General features: G+C 41.4%; 1 protein-coding gene and 1 long non-coding RNA gene across 2 annotated transcripts; one reads left to right on the forward strand and one right to left on the reverse strand.

Annotated features, from left to right (window-relative positions):
- Positions 1-1,856: 1,856 nt before the first annotated feature.
- On the reverse strand, positions 1,857-24,631 carry Gm4606 (predicted gene 4606). The gene is given in 7 exon segments (XM_030248219.1): positions 1,857-1,901; positions 1,903-1,974; positions 1,976-2,043; positions 2,046-2,178; positions 2,181-2,297; positions 2,300-2,532; positions 24,424-24,631. Coding segments are annotated over 6 exon segments (519 nt in total). The 5' UTR covers positions 2,384-2,532; positions 24,424-24,631.
- Gm41206 lies at positions 13,004-21,440 on the forward strand. The gene is made up of 4 exons (XR_874816.2): positions 13,004-13,416; positions 14,646-14,821; positions 16,535-16,669; positions 21,179-21,440. It is a non-coding gene; the product is annotated as a predicted gene, 41206 (long non-coding RNA).
- Positions 24,632-24,914: the final 283 nt, after the last annotated feature.

Genomic DNA, 24,914 nt, shown 5'->3' on the forward strand with positions numbered 1-24,914 from the left:
AAATGTCATCTCTTATGGTAAATGACACAGGCCATTTCATGCTTCAACTGAGTAAAAGGTAAGGATGATCTGAGTAGCAGTAACACTGGTTAAAGCAAGAACTACAAGCAGGTAGACAGTAAAAGGTTCAAGAGAATTAATGTGGCCAAGTTTTTGTTGCATTCATTGATGCACTGGAGTGGTCGATACTAAGGAACCTTTTATTCAGTAAGCACTAGAATATCACCAAAGAATTTCTGGTATATTCATTTCTAAAAGGATCAGTAGCTGTGGACAAAATTATAGTTATGAAGTAACAGTGAACATAATTTTATGGTTGGGGGTCACTACAACATGGGTCGCAGCCTTAGAAAGGTTGAGAAGCTCTGCTCGCTCAGATGTATGCGTGGTAAAGATCTTTTCCTGCTCTGTAGGCTGCCACATGGCCCAAGGGCTGATATCCTTGGCCACACAGGAGCTTTTCAGCTTCATGAGATCCCATGTAGCAATTGTTCTTAGTGTCTGTGTTATCAGAGTTCTGTTCAGAAAGTCCTTTCCTGTACCAATAAATTCTAGCCTGTTCCCGAGGTTCTTTTCTATCAGAGTCAGGAAATCTGGTCTTATGTTGGGGTCCTTCATCCATTTCAAGTTGACTTTTATGCAGGATGATAAGTATGGATCTATTTGTACTCCTTTACATACAGCAATCCAACTTGGCCAGCACCATTTATTGAAGAGGCTATCTTTCTCTGTTGTGTATTTTTGGCTTCTTTGTCAAAACTCAGATTTCCATAGGTATGTGCAATTATGTCTGGGTCTTCAATTCAATTCTATTGACGAACATGTCTATTTTAATAGCACTACCCAGCTGTGGCTATCACTGTAGCTCTGTAGTGCATCTTGAGATATCAGGGATGGTGATACTTCCAGCAGTTCTTTTTAGTATTCAAAATTGGTTTATCTATCCTGTTCTCTCTCTCTCTCTCTCTCTCTCTCTCTCTCTCTCTCTCTCTCTCTCTCTCTCTCATTCTCTCTCTCTCTCTCTGTGTATGTGTGTGTATGTGTGTATGTGTGTATGTGTGAATGTGTGAATGTGTTGTGTGTGTTCATATGAAACTGAAAGTTGTTCTTTCAATTTTTGTGAAGAATTATGTCAGAATTTTGATGAAGATTGCATTGAACCTGGAGATTGTTTTGGTAGGATGGCTATTTTACAATATTAGTGCCACCATTCTTTGGGCATGAGAGATAGTTCCTTCTTCTAATGTTTTCTTCAATAATTTTGTTCAATGTCTTAAAGTTTTTATTATGTCTTTCTCTTAGTTAGTTTCCCCAAGATATTTTATGCTTTGAGTCTATTGTGAAAGGTGTTGTTTCCCTGATTTCTTTCTCAATCTGTTTGACATTTGTATATAGGAATGCTACCGGTTTGTGTTGACTTTGTATTTTGCTACTTTGCTGAAAGTGTTTACCCACTGTAGAAGTTTCTTGGTGGAATTTTTAGGGTCTTTTATGTATGAAGTTGTATAGTCTGCAAATAAAGATACTTTGTCTTCTCTTCTTCCTGTTTTTATGCCTTTTACTTCAGCTTTCTTATTGCTCTAGCTAAGACTTCAAGTACTATGTTTAATAGGTATGGAGAGAGTGGACATCTTTGTCTTTTTTCTGATTTTAGTGAAATTGCTTTGATTTTTCTCTCTGTTTAGGTCAATGCTGGCTGTGGGTTTGCTGTAAATCACCTTTATTATATTGTGGTACATCTCTCATGTCCCTAGTCTCTTGAGGACTTTAAAATACATACACACACACACACTTTAATATGTATATTAGAAGAACACAGAGATTGTAAATATACATAAGTTGTTTTGTGGTTTTCTTCATTTTGATCATATTACTTTCTTTTCTTCAAAAGGAAAGATTTTTGACATTAAAAGTAACTAAATAGTTGAGAAGGGAATTTACATATTTTAGTTCTAAATAGAATTCTTTTGTAGTATTTCCCAGCTGTCTGTCTTTCTTGAGAAAATGTATGGTTATTGAGAAGGGTCAATACTTCTATAATAGTAATTTGCCTTTGGAAACACCCATAATATTCATATCAAAGTGATGTCATATCTCCAATCTGAATTCTTTTGGTTCTTGTTATGGTTCAATATCTTTTACTTGCAAGGAAGATGCCAGAACTTTAGGATCGACATATATACATTGTTTAGTAATGACAACAACTTTTTACCTTTTCTAGCAACTTCTTTGATTTCTGGATGGTGTCTCAGCTGCTTGCTTAGGAGGCTGCAGGGATAAGAGTGCTTGAGAACTGTGTAGATGGCTTCATCTTGCTGATTTCCTACTCTCCTCTGTTCTCCAGGTAGAAGTTCCTGATGGTGTGGGTCACTGGAGTCCCCATCCCTACAACATGATGCCTTCAGTGCCTCTTCAGGACTTTTATCATGAAGGGCTATTGGACTCGGGACATTTTAATGGACTGCATTTTGAGTCTAGTGGCTTTGGATGTTAAGTAGATTTTGATCTTCAGGCCTGCCAGTTTCAGAGAACCTGAGGGAAGAGGAGATGCCTTAGAGAATGACCATTGGGAGAAGTAAACTGTGGGAAGCTTTGGTTGGAGTCTGATAATGTCACAAGGATACCCTGTGATTGGCACCGTTTATCTAAACTCTGCTTAGAACATAAAATAAGCTTTTTTACTTCTAGTCAATATAAATAAATATTCTTTGATGAGGCTCATCGAGTCAAATCCCTTGAAAACACACCATATTAAGATTTTATGTAACCTACCATTTCTACTAGCTACCGCTTCTTCTATGGTACATGAGTTTATATCAAAAGCTCCTAAGTATATAAGTATAAATAATCATGAGCATCTGTATGTTTATAGTTATAACACATCTATTTTTCCATTTTGAACATTGGGTTTCAATGTACACAGATAGAATTTATAGCAATGGTCTAAGATTCCAAATTGTATAGAGACACCTTAGGGACTAATCTCATTTTTATTATTTATTACAGTTTAGATGTGCTCAACATATTAAAGAAGTGAATTCTGCAGCACGTTGCTTCAAGGCTCTCAGAAGCATGTATTATTCATGCTGGTGGTGGGTGGCTATGTGTTGCCTCATCTCTATGTATAAGCCACACTGTTAATGCTAATGGGATACAGGGTCAAGTACACACATTCAATGTTGGATTTGGATCTTGGGGCCTTTACAGAAATTGAAATATGAAATTTGGTATTTTATATTCTGCAAAGAAAAAATAATACTGTTTCTAATAAAAATACAACTGGAATAAAATTTGAAATCTCAGCTTCCTGCTATAAAGTTCCCTCCCTCCACTAAAACATGGTTTCTTATCAAAAGAAATAAACTTTGAGAAGTCCAATCTAGTTCTGCAGATACCCCGTGGTTTCTTTTTATGTGGTATAGATGTTGAATAAGGGCTTTTTTTTTTTTTAAATTGTTGTTGAAGAGGGTCAGACCCAAAATAACAAAAAAGAAAATGGAAGTGAATCTATTATTTGCAGTATTGGTTTTAGTGCCTTCAAAAAATGAGCTGGAAGAAGGGAAGGGAGGCAGACTCAGGGCCTCTATATCACATGAAGAGCAAGCAGTGTGACAGATGGGTGCATTTGCTGTGTCATAGTCATCCTCAGCTTCCCCTTAAGCTTCCCTGAAGTGTGCATCACAGGGATGATCCCGTGATTCTATAGACGTCACAGGAAAAACAACCTGAGGATTTGCTCGTAGGGTTAAGCACGCCGAACTCGAAAACCTCAAGTCAAGAAGCTACCCCATGTTTCATTTCTTAGCGGCTGAGTTAAGTCTTAAATTGCCTGGTTCTGTGGACAGTGCCAGCACCCTGCCGTTGCCTCCCCCAGTTTGTCCTCTTACTCATGGGGTCTAGGACTCCAGGTTTGGGACTGGACCCCAAATAAATGTTTGAGAGATGACTAATGTATCACAGAGACTGACTTCCCAGTGACAGATGGGTTTGGATACTCTTCCTCTCCTCCATGGCTAATTGGTTATAGATAGGATCAACTTATTTTAACACATTTCAGTTACACACACACACACCCATGAACAAAGACTTCTCAGCTTAAAATTGAAAATGTTTCTGTATCCTAAATTTTAGAGGAAAAATTGGAATCAATTCTCAATTACCCTGAGAACAACCAAGCTTTGGGGAGCCTTGCCAGCCCTCAAGCCTCCTTCTTTGTCACTCACGTTTAAAGAGTCCCCACTGCTCTACAGCAATAAAACATACAGGTACTACAGCTTGACTTTACACCACGTCATACGCAAAACTACAGGCTGTAAATTGTACCATAAAGCAGAAATGAAAAGAATGTACCTTCAATATGCATTCTAAGACATCTCGTCTGCAATGGGACTACTCTAGGTGGGACTCCTTTAGCCCTTTGCCAGCTCTATTCTTGGAAGATGAAATAAATGAGTTTAGAAGGAAGCCATTAAGCTGGGTTTGGCACACCTGCAAGCCCAGCTGATGCAGAAGGATCGTGATTTTGAATAGGGAGACCCTGTACCAAGCAAGCAAACAAACAAACAAGCAAAGTCCTCTAAGCAACAACAAAGAAGACAGCTTTCTGAGTCTTTGAATAAACTATCTTATCTGAACTTATTTTCTTTGAATTTCATGAAGATGTCATTTCATGGAAATGTTGTCTGTGTAACATATCAAACTATAGCATCTAAAATAACATTTAGTGCATACTAATGTGCTCTAGTTACTTTTTCTGTTGTAAGGATAAATACTTTGATAAAAAGCAACTTCAGGAAGTGTTTATTTTGGCACACAGTTGCATCACGGTGGGAAAGTTAAAGCAGTAGGAACCAGAAGTTGTTGGCAACATCACATCTATAGGCAGAGAGATAAATGCCTGTGCGCAGCTCCCTTCTTCCTTTGAATACAGTCTAGAATCTCAGTCCAGGGTATGCTGCCACCCACAGTGGACCAGTTTTCTCATCTTTCTTTAACCCAGTCCACCACAGGCATGCCCATAGGTCTGCCTCCTAGGTGATTCTAGACCTTATCAAGGTGACAATTAGTATTAGCCATCACACAAGTTTTCAGAGTGTTAATTCTTGAGACGTCAGAATTACTAAGACTAAGGCTTATTTTCCCATATTGAAGATCTTCCCACTTGGGTTTCAAGCCTCTCCACTGTGAGGTTTGAGAACTGGAGTGATTGAGAAGTTGTTAAACTGCTGATCCTTTGCTCCTGGCCATGCTCTCCCCATCACCTCCCCACCGCACCCCTTTCAAATACCTGAGATAAGCAGCCACATTTCCATCTCCTCTAGGCTTAGCCTTTGCACACTGCCACCGTATATGCATTCTGATTGCCTGTTTCTTGGTAAACTGCTGTTGTGTGTGTGGATTGTGTTTGGAGATATGTTCGGTGGTTAAAAGTACTTGTTGCTCTCCCAGAGGACTTGGGTTTTATTCCCAGTACTCACATGGAGTTTACAACCATTTATAAGTCCAATTCTGGGGAGGAGGGGAGATCTAATTCTCTCTTCTGGTCTCCATAGGTGCCATGGTACACAGACACACGTGCATGCAAAACACCCATACAGTGAAAGGTAAAAAATAATGATTTTAGAAATTTTTAAAGAATTTAAAACTGAAACCCCCACAAAAAATACTTTGAAGTATTTGAAGTAGTGAAATTTAAGGTTTTTTTTTTTTTTTAAAAAAAAACAAAGCAAACTTTATGCATTTCTAAAGATGTTTTCTTTTAGTGCATGAAGAAAACAAAATGTACAGGTACATTTGTTATTGTTCATGTGGAGATCCCTGCGAACAATGACATTTTAGACATCATGTTTTCATCTTTCTAAAAACACAGCAGGACAGAGCCCCATTCGACACAGCGAAATAAGTTCCTTAAAAACGTTGGCTAAAGCAGCAGAAAGTGTCTCCTATTTTAAGCACTCACAAACAAGCCCAGTTGGAGAAGAGCTCTCTGAAGATTCAGGCCTCTCTGGTTACTCTATTTTCCAGGTTTCCCTCCCCTGCTTGATTCTCCTGTTTGATAAGAGATCAGGTAACCATGACAACTCTGCACTGTGGCAGGCCTTTGTGTGTGTGTGTGTGTGTGTGTGTGTGTGTGTGTGTGTGTGTATTACATAACTCTGAAAATAAATCTGCTATCTGTTTGACATTTGCTTCCTTTTCTTACAAACTTTTTTTTTCTTTTTAACTCTCAGCACAGTGTATCCTGAAGGAAGCTCTCCACTTGAGAGGATTTTGCTGACAGGAGTGTGGCTTCCTATTAGTGGCATGATGGCTGCACCCTCTGAGGCTCACATTCCCAGCATGGATCCTCCCCATACACACTTCAGACTAAATTATAGCTCTATTATCCAGTTAGTGAAGGCTAGCAAAACCGTGATAGTTCACCGGGGTGTTTTCTAGCCTGAGATTTATGCAGTCTGAGTGTGTGCCATCCAAAATGGAGGCCACTATTACGTGAGCTCTGAAGGTTCACCTCAGAGGCACCGGTTTTATGCCAATGGGAAACATACTCTCGGTTCCTGGCAGATAGAAAGAACTTTTCACTCAATTAGATTTTGATAAGACAGCTTGACCTAATACTCCTTGAAAAATAAAGACTCTAATATAATTTAATATAGGGATATTGGCATGCCAAATGACTAGCTTCTATTATGTGTTCAGAGGAGATTTTATTTTCTGATATAAATCCTAGAAACTTGCTTAGTGATAAGGGTTTTCCTCATAACAAAGCAAATTCTTCAGTTTTCTACATTAGTGGCTATATGTGGCAAGTGACAAGCAGCATAACTCTTGGTTAAATGAGAAAAAGATTAACATCAGGGTCAGAATGAGGCCACTGCTTTCAAAGCAGACCCAGCAGAGACCAGTGCTTGCCTTTACCCACCAGCCTGAGTTGTATCCAGGCAAGCTGTATTGATTAGATGTATTTCCCTAATAGCAATATCCTGCTCTCTCTCTCTCTCTCTCTCTCTCTCTCTCTCTCTCTCTCTCTCTCAGGAACATGCTTGTATCAGGCACACAGAGCTTTCTCCTACATGTCTACCAATTAAGGGTTATTAAGTTTAATGAATTTATTCCACAGCACCCAGCTCTCTAGTATTTATTCAAAAAAAATCTCTTGGGACTTGAGTCTCAGAGCAAAAGATTTCATAAACATGCATATGAATGTGTTAGATGAGGCTGTTTTTGTTGGTTGAAAACAGACAGCGGGTGTGCAACCCTACGATGTCACGATATGACTGTCATGTAAAATGACTGTATTTGCAAGTAAACACCATTCAAGCCACTTTGGCAAGCCCAGAGCCTCTTTGTGCAGAGCAGAGGTTGAGTCCTGCCTGAGGGTATTCATCAAAGAAAGCCACAGGGAATTGGCTCAAAGCAGGGAGGCTAGCCCAGGAACCACCTTAGCAACCTGGGACTCTGCCAGAATTGGGCTTGTATGTGTCCCTCTTTTAATGATGCACCGGATTGCCTAGCTTCTTTACCTGCATATACTAGGCACACACAGCTCTCTCCGAACAAATGCAACTAGAAATCCCAGCCTCTCCACCCCCGACTCCTTACCTCCCACGCCCATGCACATTGAGCTACATGTACACCCCTCCGGGGAGAGGGGAGGTTTCTTCTTTCCTAACTACAATCCAATGTAGATAGTGTCTATTAGAGTACATTACCCGTGTATCTTAGTATAAGATAGGCCGGAAAGGCCAGTCTGGCTGGAATTGGCGTGGGATACTTGTGCAGTAAGGAAAACTGTCCTCAAAATGAATCCCCAAGATTATTTACCATCCTAGGCCTGTGCTTATTCGGGTGTTCACACGATTTTAAAAATGAGATGCACTATAGGAAAAGACACGCACAGTAGGAAAAAGGAGTAGCTATGTGACATAACCTATCAGTCAAAATTGAGAACCACCCAAACTGCTCCGCTTAGTAACCAGTCTCTCCTTCCTTTAGATCCCACAATGCAATGCGAGTACCTTGAGAACCCACAACACGTGGTCTGATATCAATGTTCAAAATGCCTTCTTTTCTAACCGATGCTACTGCTTGCACGTCTCTGTGAGCCCTTCTTTTCAGTTCTTTAAATAAGCGTCCGAAACCCTGAAAATACCTGGCCTAGATCTGAGCACCCAAAACAAGGGGCGGGTACCTTTGTCTAATCCCTAGATAGCCATTGGCTGATGAAAGCCTTGATGAAAGTAGCTTTGGCATATTACCTTCTGTGTTTGCGTAAATTAACTATAACATTAGCAGCACGGGCCAACAAGAGTGAATAATATGAAGAAAAGAAAAAGGACGGCGGTACCGGAAACAGTAAACACACCGCTCCTTGAACATTTTACGGTTAGGGAACTGATAATCAGATTGGCTTTGAATTGCGATTTGATATGACCCACCCCACTCACCCCACCCCATCCACTCCCCCTGCCCCGCGGTGAGCTGCTTACCTCTTCGAGATTTTGCATCTTTATCTTCAAATGGAATAATCCTATCTCAGAGAATTGTTGGGAAGTTTTATCAGTATCTAACAAGTCCCAGAAAAGGGGCTCAATAGATGTTAGCTGAGGCTAGTATGCTTGTCGTACTTCCTCTCTCAACAATGGACCCTGACCTTTGGTGTGGCCATTGCCAATCTGTAAGGAGCAGAAGATGACTTCTGGGTTTGCAGGACAAAAGGTAAAGGGAGGGTGGGCCGTAAACAAAACACCCTGGGATAGGAATGGAGGAGGAGTTTGAAGCACGAGAGCTACAGATGGTTCAATCTGCGGCTGGCATTTAACGGAGAACATTCCAAGATTCGCTTGCTTTTGTTGTTTGATGGTTTGGTTTGGTTTGCATACCGTATCTTGTGACTGTACAGGCAGATTTTTCTGAAGGTGGCTAAGAGCTGTCTCACAGTAATTACCACTTGGGAATTAAAAGACTAGAGGGCAGCTTGTGTTTACTTCTCTGTCAACCATTACCAAGATTGTCAGGACACTCCAAAGGAGGCTCTAGTCTTTGTCTGCTGCTACCCAGCCTGATCATCTGACCCCATATCTTCTATGAGCATAGCAGTTTTAAACCCTCAGACAATCGATGGGACCTGGGCCTCCCTCAGTTCATGTTTAAATAAAGCACATTATTTCTCTTTCCTTTAAATATTTTAAACTGGAAACCAGCTGGGTTTACAAATAGACATTTAGCTGTAAGGGTTTCCCACAAAGATTCCCTGTGCGGTACTCATCATCTGTTTAGACTCTTCAGTGACAGGAGGAAATTTTAAGCGCAGAAAAATATGTTTAATTGCTTCAAACAAAATGCCAAAATGCCATCTTTCAAAGCTTCTGGGAGCCAGTCGCAGCAAATATGCCTACTTTGGTCATTCTATGAACTTGCTGTTTTGAAAATAGGAATGCTGCCTCCTATCCCAGCTTAAAAGGAACAGCTGCAGAGGTGGTAGAAATACCTGGAAGGTGATGCTGGACTTGCAGGTCAAGTCTGCTTCTAACTGTCATCTTGGGGGAACCGTGCAATGTCCTTCCCTCTCCCCCCATTGTCATGTAGTATTTGAGAAGGTGGAATGGCTCTATTTGCATCTATAAACACAAGAAAGCATCTATCACAGGGACATAGCAGGCCACTGTTTTCCTGCTCTGCCGCCTCTCAGCTGGCTTGGGTAATTTGTAAAGTTCGTGATATGATACCAGGTTAAAGAGAAATGAAAACTTCAAATAGACATGGGATTTAGTGTTCATCTTTGTTCATCCAATGCCAGCTTGAACTACATAAGTAAAATGTTGAACTGGGATCACTAACACAGCTGGCCTATCACAACTTTCACACAGGTGTGCATTTTTTCCCCTTAGAACAGCAGTAAACTGCCCAAGTCTGACTTATCTTTTCCACCCATGTCTTGATATGGGAGCACATTGTTTGGCAATTTCCCCTGAGACATAACATTTCATGTTGCAGGGAAATGATGGGGGGTGGGGGGCTTCTTAAAACTAAGAAGCCCGAAGCCCCTCCCTTTTCAAGCCTCTGCTATGAGTAAGGACCAATAGAGCATCTCTCAGCCCAGCCAAGCTGCTTGGAAGAGACACCCTTTGACTTGTTGAGCTGCCCTTGAGTCATGTGTGCCAGGGTCCCAGCTTTGGCAAACTGTCCTCCATGCTGCAGTGGGCCTCGGTTGATGTGGTTGTTTTCTAGTTATCTCTGCTCCTCTTAAGTAGTCTGCAGTCCACACGGTCATGAGCTCCAAGCATGGTGGCTGTGAAATAATCAGACTTTTCATATAGAGTGAATAGGTGACTTACATTTCTTCAAAGGCCATGGTTTTCTATTCACATTTGAAGGCTATTCTGGTTCAAATAAAGAGGGTGACCTCTTGGGGACAGTCCTTCTCCCTCCTTGCTCCCTAGTCACAGCAGAAACATGCATTGTCACAAGTTTAGAATCTTGCTGAGCTCCCATATAGGGTAGGTCCCTAGAGTTCTGTGAGTATAGAATTCTGACATATGCTACGTATTGATGGAGTGGTGTGGAACTGTGGACACATGTTACGTAGGTCCCCTTTATGAATCTGCCATCTTTGCCATGACCAGCATGGCTTAGGGATTAACTCAGTGGGGCAATAGAGAATGAAGAAAGGATAAAAACACATATGGGACCACTGGGATCCAGTGGGCCATGAAGCATTTACGGCAGACAGGAACTAAGTGAGTTTGTTATAGGTAGCAAGGATGGCAGATCTCAGCAGGAAATCTGTGTAGGAGCAGTCTCAGGTTGCTCCTAACCTTGGAGGACAAAGCTGTGCTTGATGCTTTCTGTGCACAATGTGGACATCGCAGGATGTGGACATCCATGTGGAGCGAGCTGCAGCTGATGCTAAATTTCATCAGCATCCATGCCTGTACTAGGAAAAGACCTCAACATTCCACTTTGCAAGGCCTTCCCGTTTCCCTGGTTCCGAGATACTGGAGTCCTTGACATGGCCAAGTGCCTGTCAATAATATCTATTCACTCAGGACTTCATCTCCTCCCCACACACTTAACAGGACAGAAGGTCAAAGATGATATTATGAATTTCAATATGAATGACAACAGTTCATCATTCGCTTGGGCTGGAGTGGCTAACCTTCTGAGTGAAGGGCTCTGTGGAAATGTGCAGGTTCCCTAAGCCTACAAAGCAACTCTGACGCTTAAAATTTCAGATCGCATGCACTGGCTTAATTGGGTTATGACTCAATTTATTCCCAAACTATATAGAAGCACTTAGTAGATGGCCTCCCCCTGAAGGAGGTGTGGATCTGGTCACAGCATTCTAGAGCCAGCTTTATTTAAAGTACAGGCACCTAGAGCTAGAGATGGTTCAGTTGTTAGGACCAACACCCACCACACCCACAGAGTGGTTTGCCATGATCTATATATAGCTCCAGTTCCGTCAGATCCAATCCCCTCTCCTGCCTCTGTGGGCACCACGTGCACAAGGTGCATAGCTATGTGTAGAGTCAAACACTCATACACATAAAAATAATCACATGCATACAGTTTACTTAAGGCAAATGTGAAGTTATAGATCATTTTTAGTGGATTTTTACAGTTGTTCACCCCTTAGCACACAGCTTCAGTTTTTAAACCTTCCACAGTCTCAACACAGGCCATCCTACCTAGTATCATTCAGTCAGCTTTTCAAATTTGAGACTACAACAACTCCCACTTCTGGTTCTATTAGGCAACTATCCAGCCCAACACAGGGTGAAATTCCAAGAACATTGGCTCCTTGGAGTAAGAATTCCCCAGATTGAGGAACTGGTGAAGGAGATGAGCCACCACTTGTTCATAAAAATGCCTTTGTGTGACTTAGCAAAGGTGTCCTCTCCAGGAACAGTCTCATGGCCTAGTGAGCGAAGGCTGGCCTGTATTTCAGCCTTTGCTTCCTCCCTCAGCCTGGGTGGCTTTGCCCATCATAACCCATAGAACTGTACCCAGTGGCTTTGACAAAGCTGTTAGTGATAAAAATGGGGGACGGGGAAATAGACTTGATCAGTGGTTCTCAACCTTCCTAATGCTAAGACCCTCTTATACAGTTGTGGTGACCTCCCCAACCATAACATTATTTTCACTCCTACTTTATAACCATGACTTTGTTACTGTTATGAATCATAATGAAAACATCTGGTTTCCCAAGTCTTAGTCAACACAACTCCTGTGAAAGGGTTATTCAACGTCCAAAGGGGTCACACCCCACAGACTGAGAACTACTGGATTAGATCTCCCCTCTTTGGGATCCCAGGCAGCTTGATAATCTTTTAGAGCCACTGTTTTCACATCAGTGCAATAAGGAGACTAAAGTTTCCCGTGTCATAGGCACCAAAGCAAAATTTACTAACTCAAAATTTAGTCATTTCTATTGGCTGAAAAATACTCTGTGATTGTTTTGAACACTGCAGCCCAATAGTAGCAGTTCGAGGGCAGTTAACAAATGTTTTAGAACAGGCTCATTGACACACCACATACCACCTCTATTTCCTATTTTAGAACAAACAATAAGTACACGGAATTTTCATTTAAAAATCCACTATTTGGGACATTTTGATGAATCTCTATTTTTCTTCCTCTCTTTTCCCCCTTTACCCCATTCCTTTTTAAATGTCCCTTTAACCAGAAAGTTTTAGAAACCAGAAAGCTCTGTCAATGGTTAATTTTCTGTTTGAGGTTTTGATTTAACTCCAGCCACAAAGCCTAAGGGTTTTCAATGGTGGTGATAGTATTTGTCTCTGGGAATGGAGGAAATACATTCATCTAAAATAACAAACATAAAACCAATGAGCCAAGGTCTCATCTTGCTAATGTCTTATTCTAAGTGTTTGTAATATGTTCGTAGGTGTCTGCATCTCTAACCTAATCCCTATTGTGACGTCATAGAAGGAAGAAGCGGGAAACACTGTTCCTTCCCCTCAGGCTACCTGGCCCTGGATGTTGGCTTTACAATGAAGGACAGAGAATCTGGGAAAGGCAGTGGTCAGCTCTGTCCTGCAGGAACGCCACATGCATTCTGTCAGAACAAAGGGCTACCCTGAGCTTTTATCTTTAACATCTGATTTACAACAGTATGTGACAGAATTTAGAGATTTTTCTAGTTAAATAATTATCTTAAAAGTTGCCCTTCTACAGGTTTTATAACAAAACAGCACTACCAACTGGTGAGAGATGGTTCTAAACCATGAGCCTGTGGGGAGCCTTTCTCATTCAAAGTCTCACTTCTGGATTTCAGAACATTTTCATTGGGGATTTACAAATTAGAGATTCTCAACCTACAATATCAAGATGTCATTAGCCAGTGATGAGTAAAATCCTGCCTGGGGAAGTGCTTCACTGGGGTGGACTCCAAAGGTTTGTAACCTTACTCCCGTTCATGGTCTATCTCTCTGCTTCTTGTGGATGGAGAAAAATGTGACTAGCCACGTTCCTGCCACCATGGATGGAATTTATCCCTTTGGAACCAAAAGCCAAACAAATTCCTTCTTCCTAAAGTTGCTCTCGATTATGGTATTTTTATCACAGCAACAGAAAAGTGGCTAACATTCCTACCCAGCAGTTCTCAACCCTTGGTTCAAGACCCCTTTAGGGGTTAAACAACCCTTTCACAAGGGTCACATATAAGATGTTCGGTGTATAAGGTGATATTTCATAAAAGTAGCAAAATCACAGTTTTGAAATAGCATCAAAAATAATTTTATGATGGGGGATCACCACAACATGAAGAACTATATTAAAGGGTCACAACATTAGAAAGGTTGAAGACAACTGTTTTAACCCCATTAAAAGTTTAGGATTTTGAATTTTGTTGTTGAGACAAAGCCTTACTGTAAGCCAAAGCTGCCCTCAAACTCACTGTGTATTCTAGAAGGTACTCAGGCTTGTGACACCACTGTCCCAGTCCCTAGCCCCAAATGCTAGGGTTGTGAGTAGGTGACAACTAGCTTGCACTTTGTATTTTTGAATTGGTCACTCAGAAAAGAATATTCAAAATTTTTTAAAATTAAAAATCTGAAACATTCTTGGTCCCAAGCACTTCAGACAAATGAAACTCAAAATGAATTTTGGAAGGACACGGCATTCAAACACAGTAACCACAGATGTCATGCCATTTCACCCAAAAGGTTTCACTGCGTATTTTAAAATTAGAACAGTCTTCCAATCAGAATAATTAGAACATAATTGCCATGTCTATAAAGAAAGGAGCAGCAATTTCTCAAGATGAAAAAAAAATGAATCAGTACTAAAATTTTCACAATCATCTATTTTTTCAATTGATACAAGATTCCAATAAAGCTCATAGACTATAACTTGTGACATTGTCTCAAAGGCCTCTCTAATGCAATAGTTCTTAAGTGTGGTTCCCCGATTGGAAACAACTGTGTCACCTGGGGTGATATGACTGACCCAAAAAGCCAGGATGGGGACTTCACAAGGAGCCCTCAGGGGGATTCTGATGACAGCAAAGTTTGAGAAGTCCCAATTTTGAAATTGTTCCTACCTCCATCTTTCTGTCCTATTTCGTGTGTGTTTGTTAAAGAAATTGTTTGCTTGCCTTCGTGATGGTTAATTGTATTTGACAGCTGGATTAGACTGAAGAATGCTCCGGAATTGGGAAAGCACATAGTGTCCATGAAAGTATTTCTAGAGAAGATTGACATGCGAGTCAGCGAGTTAACTCCCCACCCCCGACCATGAGATAGGCTGGCTTTGAACTTCCTATCATCCTGCCTTGGGCTTCTATGTACTGAGATTACAGGTATGCAATACTGTATCTTGTAGGTTGTCTAGCTGTAACAATTTGTCAATTATTTCTCAAAGAAATGAGCTAGTGCGTATGTGTGCTGTGTGTAGATCAATTAAGAGATTAAGTGAGCATAGGGGACAGTTGCCAGTGTTGGATACTTTGGCCTTGTCCCGTAAGAGCATCCCATGATAGGAATTTACATTTTAGGATCATTCAACCTTGTGTTTGCTTTTGGAATTGAAATACAGTCAGTCCTCCTTCCTTCAGGCTCTTCTATCTGTAGATCCAACCAACCATGAATGAGAGCAATTTGGAAAAATTGCATCTGTACTCAACACATACAGACTGCTTTCCTTGTTGTTATTTCCTGTACAATCCAGTGTAGCAAAAAAATTTTTACAGCATTTGCTGTGCAGTAGATATAAGCAATCTAGAAATGATTCACAGTATGAGAGGATTACATAAGATATTGGAAATAAAACAGCTTTGAGTGTTGAAGGCTTGAACATCTGAGGGGATTGGTGTCCTTGAGAACCATGGAGACAATCCCCATGTACCCTGAGTTTGATCGCATTCCATTTTCTGATTTAATATTATCCCTACTAAACCAAATTATAGGCTTTTAAAGGCATTAACAAAAAGCTGGCACACCTAATGGTGTAATGGTGAGCAAGCTCTTTGAGGACATCCTTGATTTATGTCTCTGCAGTATAAACAGTCCCTGGTGGGCTACCAGTGTAAGGCCACTGAGTGCAGACTTGAGAACAGATGGGCCCAGTCATCAGTTAACAGGCAGCTCCAGCACATATTGCCACAGCCAACTTATGGTCTGCCTTACTGTCCATAATAGCTTGGGTGGTTTGGACAAACCCCATTACATTCTTTGACTCTGTAAATCTGGTAGGACTTGATGTAATTTCATGTGTCACCTTGGCTGAGCACAAAGGGCTGGATATTTGTTCAAACATTAATCTGAGTATTTCTGGGCCTGTATTTTTAACAAGATTTTTGATATTTTTTCATTTGCAGCAATATGCTGAAAATTATATCTTCTGACCAATAATTCTTGTGTTGTTTGATACAAAACTGTATATTTTAAAAGTCATTCATTCCTAATTAAACTAAAACTGATTTAGGTAAAATTATTGTAAATAGTATGATTCAGCTGGATCTGACACATTGTTATAAATTAAACGCATTCCGGTGGAAGGCCGCACACATGAGAATACATGGGCAGCACAAATCGGCATTGATGGATGGGGGAAACACAAAGTTGGGTGGACAGATCTGGAAGGAATTGGGGCATGAATTTGAAAACAAAAAGAAAATAAAATATTTGTTGAAAATAACTGGACAGAGGCAATTTCTAAATAGAAGCCACTCTACTGTGTCTCTGGGTTGAACCAAGAGAGAGGTAAGGGCCAAAATGAATCCTCAAGAATTTATTTTGACATTTTCTTCTTTAACATCTCTGTGTGTGTGTGTGTGTGTGTGTGTGTGTGTGTGTGTGTGTGTGTATGCCTCTGTGTGTCTGTTTGTGTATATGTATGTATGTATGTGTGTGTGTGTAGGTCTGTGTGTCTGTGTGTGTGACTGTGTCTATGTATGTATGTATGTATGTATGTATGTATGTATGTATGTATGTATATATGTATGTATATGTGGGGGGGGAGGGGATTGGGAGTCTGAGGCCAACTTTCAGAAGTCTGTTCTCTTTTTCAACAGTGTAATTCCTGTGAGTAAACTCAGATCACCTGGACTGTGTCGCAAGGACCGTTATCCATCTGCCATCTCACTGGCTGCAGAAACCTATGTTGGATGCTCATTAATTCAAGACAAAGGGATGAGGGAGACTCTCAGGTTTATAAGTTACTGGACACTGCCGTAGTCATCCTACCTTGGGGCTTAAGTATATTAGTATTTGTTCATCTACTTCTAAACACCACAGTAACCTCATGTGATTAAGCCTGCTTAATTTTTTGAGATATCACATCTTGCATGTGGATGACAGCATCTTCTGGACAGTATTAGTTGTGTATAAAAATACTGTCTATTGAACACTGGTCTAAACATTTTACATAAGAAACATATTTGACCCTCACAACAACTTTATGATGTTAGAGCTATTACTAAAACCCACTTTACAGGGCAAGAGGGGGAGACCAAGAGTTATTAAATAAATGCCACACAACTACGGAGGTGGAACCAAAATTTACAGCCTCTCAGTGACTTCAGACACCATGTTTTGTAGTAAGGTATTCTACTGACCCTTCACCCAAACAGGTGCCTGGGTCAAGTTGGGAGGTGGCTCAGAAATAGGGGCCTTGGTCATAGTTAACTTAGGAGTTTTTCTAGAAGTAGTCAAGTCAAGGATTTTTAAAAAATAATATCAAATAAACTAAAGACTGCTACTCTGTTTGTTAGGGTCCTTGGATTCCAATTTTCCCGAAGTAGCTTCAAATTGCATCAGTAGGAGGGAAAACAAGAGGAAAGGAGATTGACTGTGACTGAAGCCCAGGTCATCACCTCAATCTATACACAGTGTTTTATTAGGTTGCTGGGAAGTCAATTCTGAGTCCCTGGCTCATGGACAGCAGTGGCCAGTGATCTCCGCATGAACTCAAGCATCTATCATGTTTCTATGGAACTCTGGATTCCTGGGCCACACTCTATTTTACTGAGTCAAAAAGGGAAAGATCAGAGCAAATGGCAGACTGTCTTCTATTTATTAAAACTTCCAGATTCCTACCAAGAGCAGAAGAATCCTCAATGGTGGGAATAGCCGTGCCTCCTGCTGGCTTGTTGGCCCTGAGCAGCACAGCAGTGGACTCATCCCTGATCCCTACCTCCCTGAAGAGCTGGGTCCTCTTGTGCTTTCAATCTCACATACTGTTCCCCTCAAATTGTCCCAGAGCCACTTTTCATATGAAACCATCACATGGCAGCATGTTAAGCCCTGTGGATCTCAGGACTGCAGTATTCCAAGCTCTCTCCAGGAGTGAGAATAAATACAAATTAAAAGTATTTATAGGGTAGGAAATATCAAGTGTATAGAGCTGATAATGAGACAATTCCCATCAATTTTTTTTCTGTATCTAAAGCACACTTCTATCCCAGCCTTTGGGATAAAGTTTAATCTCTTGGCTTTGGGATGCCCAAGAACTACCTGTGGAAGTATCTTTCTTTACTCTAATTCACACACACACACACACACACACACACACACACACACACACCCTAAATTCCTGGAATCCTTGCTAATTTTGTACTGCAATCTTTTAAAGTGTCTTAATTCATTTCTTGTGGAGAAAACAGTCTTGCTTCTACAGCATTATTTGTCTTATTGCCATCATCATATCTACATGTAATAGATAATCAATAAAAAGGCCAATACTAACAGAGCAAGCATGTCACCGCAGGGGACAGACAGAGATCCAGGGGTTCAGAAGCTAGGTTTGCCAACAGTATTTTTCCTGTTCCAAAAATTGTTGACTTTTGACTTGGCAGAGAACACCAAACATGTAATTACAGACTCTTTTATAAGACAGCTGCTAGTAAGTGACTATGCTAAAGTCAGCTGCAGAGTCACTGGGGTCATGTTTGTAAGGAGTTTGGGTCTGGTAGAAAAGCTGTGACATACATGATTTCAACAGTCATGTTGCAGGTAAGAGTGCAATATAGCTATGAAATGCAGGAATAAATTGAAGTGGACTTCAGTTTGCTCTGCTATAGAGAAATCAACCCTGAATACAAATAAAATAAGAATAAGAATTTTAGACTGGGAATGAATCTAAAGGTCAGTGAGTCCATCTGAGTCACTTTGTAGATGAAATATGAATATCCATATTTTAAAATAAGTGGAAAGTTGTATTATATAATTGTGACAGAAGTGAGTCTAGAGCATAGCTCTCTGTATTTCTACCATAGAATATTTACTCTAACAAATAACTTTATTCAATATTCCAAGAACTTGGGAACAAAACTTGAATATAAATTAGCAATAGCCAGAAAACTCTCTCTCTCTCTGCCTCTCTCTCTGTCTGTCTCTTTCTGTCTCTGTCTCTCTCTGTCTCTCTCTCTCTCTCTGTCTCTCTCTCTCTGTCTCTCTCTCTGTCTCTCTCTGTCTCTGTCTCTCTGTCTGTCTCTCTCTCTGTCTGTCTCTCTCTCTGTCTGTCTCTCTCTCTCTGATGTGTGTGTGTGCATATGTGTAGAGACTGGAGTTCTATACCAGATATCTTCTTATATTGCTCTCCATCATGTTTCTTGAGACAAGGTCTCTCACTAAACACGGAACTCACTGATTGGATAAACCGATGTCTTAGTTATTTTTCTATTGCTGTGATGAGATATCACAGCCAATTCATAAACTTCATAAAATAAAGCATTTAACTGGGGGCTTACTTATAGTTCCAGAATGTTAGAGTTCAAGGCCATCGTGGTGGAAAGCATGGCAGCAGGCAGGCAGGCATGGCACCAGAGTAGTGGCTGAGAGCTTACATCTTATCTGAAACTTGGAAGCAGAGAACAAGAGAAATTGGACCTGTCTTGGGCTTTTGAAACCACAAAGCTCACCCCTATAACAAGAGCCATATCTTCTAATCCCTCCCAAACAGTTCCACCTACTAGCATTCAAGATGAACCTATGGGGGGCGGGGGGCATTCTCATTCAAACCACCACAACTGGATAGCTAGCAAACTGCCAGGGTCTTTCTGTCTCTGCCTCCCAGTTGTCAGATTATGGGTGTGCACTGCCACGCTTGGCTGTTTGAGTGCTGGGGAATGAACTCAGGTCCTTGTTTTTGCACAGCAATCACTTTACCTACTGAGTCACCTCCTCTTTTCTTAAAGCTGTTTATTAAAAAAAAAAACTAGGATGAGGAGGAGCTAAATGGGTCAGTGGGTACTAGCATGCACTGTCTTTCAGAGTATCCAACTTTGGTTCCACATTGGACAGCTCACAGTTGCAGCTCACACTCTAGCTTCAGGGGATCCAGTTTTTTCTTCCGGCCTCCAGAGGCACCTAAACACAATATACATAGTCTTCTTCAGATATACACAGAATGAAAAAAAAAAACCTAAAAAAATTTTTTTTTGAAAAAAGTCCTATTGATTGGAAGCTATAGTAGAAAAGAAAAGGAAAAACTACTTGATTGATCAGCTTAAGTCATATTTGGTGTTTTAATGTCACATTCCCTGGGGATGTATGAAAGAGCAAGCATCTCTTCACACCAGGCAGGACATCAGTGACAGACCAAAGAAGCCATTCCAGCCATCTACATTGGTGCAGCAATGAGTTAGGGTAACCAGTTGCATCCTACAGCTTCCTACTCAACTTGTAGGAAATTCTACCTAGGTGTCTCCTATCCTCAGCAACTGACTCCTTTTATAACCTTGGAGCAGAGCTTGTGAATCTAGTAACTTTCTGAGCCTCCTGAGTCTGTTAAGTTTTCTTAGCTTCTGAAGTCATCTGAGTAGCTCTTTTCCCTACAGGACTGAATGTTTCTTCTTCCTCCTTCTCCTCCTCCTCCTCCTCCTCCTCCTCCTCTTCCTCCTCCTCCTCCTCCTCCTCCTCCTCCTTCTCCTCCTCCTTCTTCTCCTTCTCCTCCTTCTCCTCCTTCTCCTCCTTCTCCTCCTTCTCCTCCTTCTCCTCCTCCTCCTCCTTCTTCTTCTCCCTCTACTTCTTCTTCTTCTTCTTCTTCTTCTTCTTCTTCTTCTTATTATTATTATTATTATTATTATTATTATTATCATTATCATTATTATTTACTGTAATTCAGTTTGTAGTGCTGGAGAACAACCCCAGGGCCTTGCCCATGCTGGGCAAGTGATCTACTATTGAGCTGCCTTCCTGGCTCCAACAAGACAAGCCTAAGCAAGATTCTTGTCATTTGAACTTCCCATAGAGCCTCCAGAGCCCACTTATTCCCATTCTCTCCTTCTTCCCAATCACAATCCTCAACCCAACTCCATCACAGACAAATCTCCAAATCATTACCTGAAAACATCATAAATCCCCAACTCCCCTTACCACACAGAATCTTCTAGAAAGTTGGAAATAGAAACCCAGGGTCCATTTCCCAAGATTACTATTTAGTTGGTAGAGAGTGGTATCCAAGCACTCATAATTTTGAAAAAGTACTTCAGATGATCCCAGTGTCTAAGGTTGAAGAGAATTCAAATGTGCTATTCTCTCCTACAAGTGCTTCCATTTTAACAGAGACTTTTTGAAAAGTCTAGAATCCCTAGTTTTGTAACTTTAGAATCCCTGTACACTCCTAAAAGACTGTAGAGCTTCTAATATAGATGGGGAGAGATATTTAGAGTTCTTTTTTTCCCCAAATTGCTGACTGTAGTTTACCTTCTCTATAGACATGACTGTGTCCTTGGCCCTGGAAAGAAAATTGTCAGCAGTGCCACACTAAGAATGCTAAGGCAAAGAGAAGACTCTCAAATACAAGAGGCATAGACAACATCCTCAGAAACGGATCGAGGGAAACATGCAAGGCTGGAATGCCCGCAGATCTGCTTCCAGAGGGGTCTGCTTCACTGTATCTATATAACCTGCTCTCAAATGAATTCCTATCTCAAAACCAGAAATGGTCGCTTAAATTGAGAGTTCTTCCTCTAAAAATTGGTTTCCTATTTAAATTCTTTTCCCCACTACCACTGATGTTGAAGTTATATATATATAACTAGCAAACTGGACAGTTTTATTTCCCTCATGAGGCATTTTTAAAAGGTCACTTAAGCTGGGGAGTGCTGGCAGACACCTTTAATCCCAGCACTTGGGAGGCAGAGGCAGGTAGATCTCTGAGTTTGAGGCCAGCCTGGTCTATAGAGTGAGTTCCAGGACAGCCAAGACTCCACAGAGAAACCCTGTCTTGAAAAAACAAAAAAACAAATGAAATAAATAAGTAAATAAAGTAAAATAAATAAAAGAGCACTTGAGGAGCCTGCAAAGCACAAGGGATACAAAGTGTTTACGGTCCCTGTACCACCTTTAGACTTGCTTACTAATCCTTCAGCCCTGACAGATAATCTGCCGTCCTAATGAAGGTCTGTGCTTCATCAACTGGAATAACTTGTGTATCAGTCACTGTTAAGGACACAGCATATTTTTCTACTTTTCAGTAATGTTAGTGATTGTTCCAAGGAGCAATCATGGAATTGTGATGGGCCCAACAGAAGTATGGCAGTATTGCTGTATTGCTCTTCCAAACCACCTACTTAGACAATGGACTACCCAACCGACATTGTAGCTTGGTATGACTGCATGATTAAATTGTTCCCAGTGAAAGGTGAGCAAATTGACATAGGTAACTTTCCCCTTATTTAATTGAAGGGAATTGTTTCTTTGGGTCTCCCCTTTACTGTACAATGGAATGCAGCATGCTAGTGAGACAGCTGAGCCATTTGGAAGTGGTACAGGGGCTCAGCCAGCTGAGCCATCTAGAAGTGGTACAGAGGCTTAGAGGAGCAGAGCAAGTTGTAGAGAACAAGGACCCTGAGGAATCACATCCCAAACCAAAATGGTCACCTTTGGACTATTATAGAAGAAATTGGTTTTGGTTTTATTTAAGCCATTTTATTGCAGTCTCCTTGTAGTTTCCAAAATGTTATATAATCAATATACTTAGTTAGAAAATGCCACTTGAGTTAAGTCAGGACAAAACAAGACAAATGACAGTATACTAGTTTTCACTACTGTACTCTCAAAAGCAATGGTCTTGACTTCTGACTTAAACTCCATGAGACAGCACACCCCTTTTAGGTGGTTGTCTGTGCTTCTGGTCAACGGACTATTCACTGGAGGTTCCTGACACTTTCTCTTTCAATAACTCATGTGCCAGAATGGATCATAGAACTCAGAGAAACCTGTGTTTCCTCATTTATTATAATGGACACTGATGGAAAAGACACATGTGTCAACATGGGGAAAGGAGGTGGAGAGATCTCATGACATCTGTGGATCATTCTCTTATCTGGAGTCCCTGAGCTATGGCCTACAAAAGCTGCTGTGCCACAAAAGTGTTCAAAGTGGTAGTAGGCCCTACCTCCTTACCTTAACCCATGGGCCAGATTCAGGGAAAGGGAGTGAAAAGAAAGCCACCTATCCCTGAGTAGGAAAACCCTCCAGTCCCTAAGCTTCACACACACACACACACACACACACACACACACACACACACACACACACCACCACCACCACCACCACCACCACCACCACCACCACCAAATACCTGAGCAAGAAACCCACCAATCCTTGAACAGGAAAACCCACCAATCCCTGAGGCACCTCCCCCCCCCACCCCCAAGCTTAGGACTTGAAATCTTATCAATCCTCACTCAAGAAATCTCTGCTCTGAGTAGCTCTGCCCTCTCAGAAACCCTATATAAGCACTGCCCCTTTGTCCAATTCCCTGCTGTCTGCTCCCAGGAACAGAGGGCAGCCATCCCTGGATTTGTTCCTCCACACACTGGACCCTCCAATAAATCTCTTTCATGAGAAATACTGCTTGTGTGACTCCCTCATTGGAAGAAACCAAGAAGAAAAGAAGCAATGATGAGAAAAGAAGGGGAGAGGAGAGGAGGGGAGGGGAGGAGAGGAGAGGGAAAGGGAGAGGAAGAGGGGGAGGGGGAGGGGGAGGGAGGAGAGGGAGGAGAAGGAGGAGAGGGAGGAGAGGGGGAGAGAGGGAGAGAGGGAGAGAGAGAGGGAGGAGGAGGAGGAGAAAAGGAAAGAGAAAGAGAAAAAGAGAAAGAGAAAGAAAAAGAAAAAGAAAAAGAGAGAGGAGGAGGAGGAGAAAGGAGAGAGGGCTGAGGGCCCTGGGCTCCCGTGGCCTAAGATACCCTTCCCTTGGGACACTGTTCCACCTCAGAGCTGTGTGGTTCCTGGGCCCCTGTGTCTCAGGATGCCCTTCCCACTAGGGTACCTTCCCCCTTCCGAGCTGGATGGTTCCTGGGCTTCCGAGACCCAGGATAACCTTACATGTTAGCAGAAACACTTACATTACCTTCCGATATTTTGAAACATGGAAGCTCTCTGAACCTTGTCCATTTGACTTTTTAATGGAGACATTATTATAGATGCATGATGGATTAGGTTTAATCACTGACCATTGCTAATCAACTGAAACTTTAGTCCCTTCTATGGTTTGGGATGGAATTGCCACTTTAAATGTTCACGTGCTTGTTGCTCAGTGTGGCAGGTTTGGGAGGATGGAGTCGTCGTAGGAGAAGCTTAGAGTGAAGAAATTGGGTCACTGGGGGTACTGCCTTTGGGAGAAGATTAATGTAGTTCTCTTGAGACCCCAATTAGTTCCCTCAAGTGCAAACTGTCATGAAAAGAACAAGGCTGGTTGCTGAAGGTCTCTGGTTTCCTGCCTCTTGTGATCTCATTTGCATATACTCCCACAACTGTGAAGTCATCTCCCAGAAGGCTCTCTCTCACCAGACGCCCAAACCAATGGGGTTGCCCAATCTTGGGTATTCAGTCTCTGAAACTGTGAACTGAGAAGAATAAACAAACAACCCCCCAATCCTTTTAAAAAATATATTACCCAGCCTTGAATATTTTGTCATATTAACAGACACCAGACTAATACAACCCTTCTTACCGGAAGTGGGGATGTGTTACTGTGGTTGCTTTCCTTAGCAACCCACAACTCCATCCTGAAGTGATCCAGCACCCTTTCTTCACTCATCTCACTCACACAGGAAACAATACTGACCACTCTGGAGATTCCAAGGTTACAGGAGCTGTGGCCAAGAAACAGAGCGAAGACGGAGTATGTAGCCTTATCATAAGTCACAATGTCAGAACACATTTTGTTGACTTTCTAAAAAAAGGAACTGCAGTTTTCACAGGCACAAGAACTGTGAAAAACATTGAAGGTCATCTTGACCAATTTCTCTCCTAGGTAACAACCCCTTGCAATGGGATGTCTTCAACAAGACATTCACCAGGGGACAAGCCCACAGGGTTGACTGGTTGTATTAAACCTCACATGAGACCAGTGATTTAGTGTCTTACTGTACAGATAACTGGCCTCTAAAAAAAATCCTCAAACAGTGTTCTGGAGCCAAGTGAGATAAGAAAGGGTATGCA

Source organism: Mus musculus, chromosome 14, assembly GCF_000001635.26.
Source record: "Mus musculus strain C57BL/6J chromosome 14, GRCm38.p6 C57BL/6J".
NCBI lineage: Eukaryota > Metazoa > Chordata > Mammalia > Rodentia > Muridae > Mus > Mus musculus.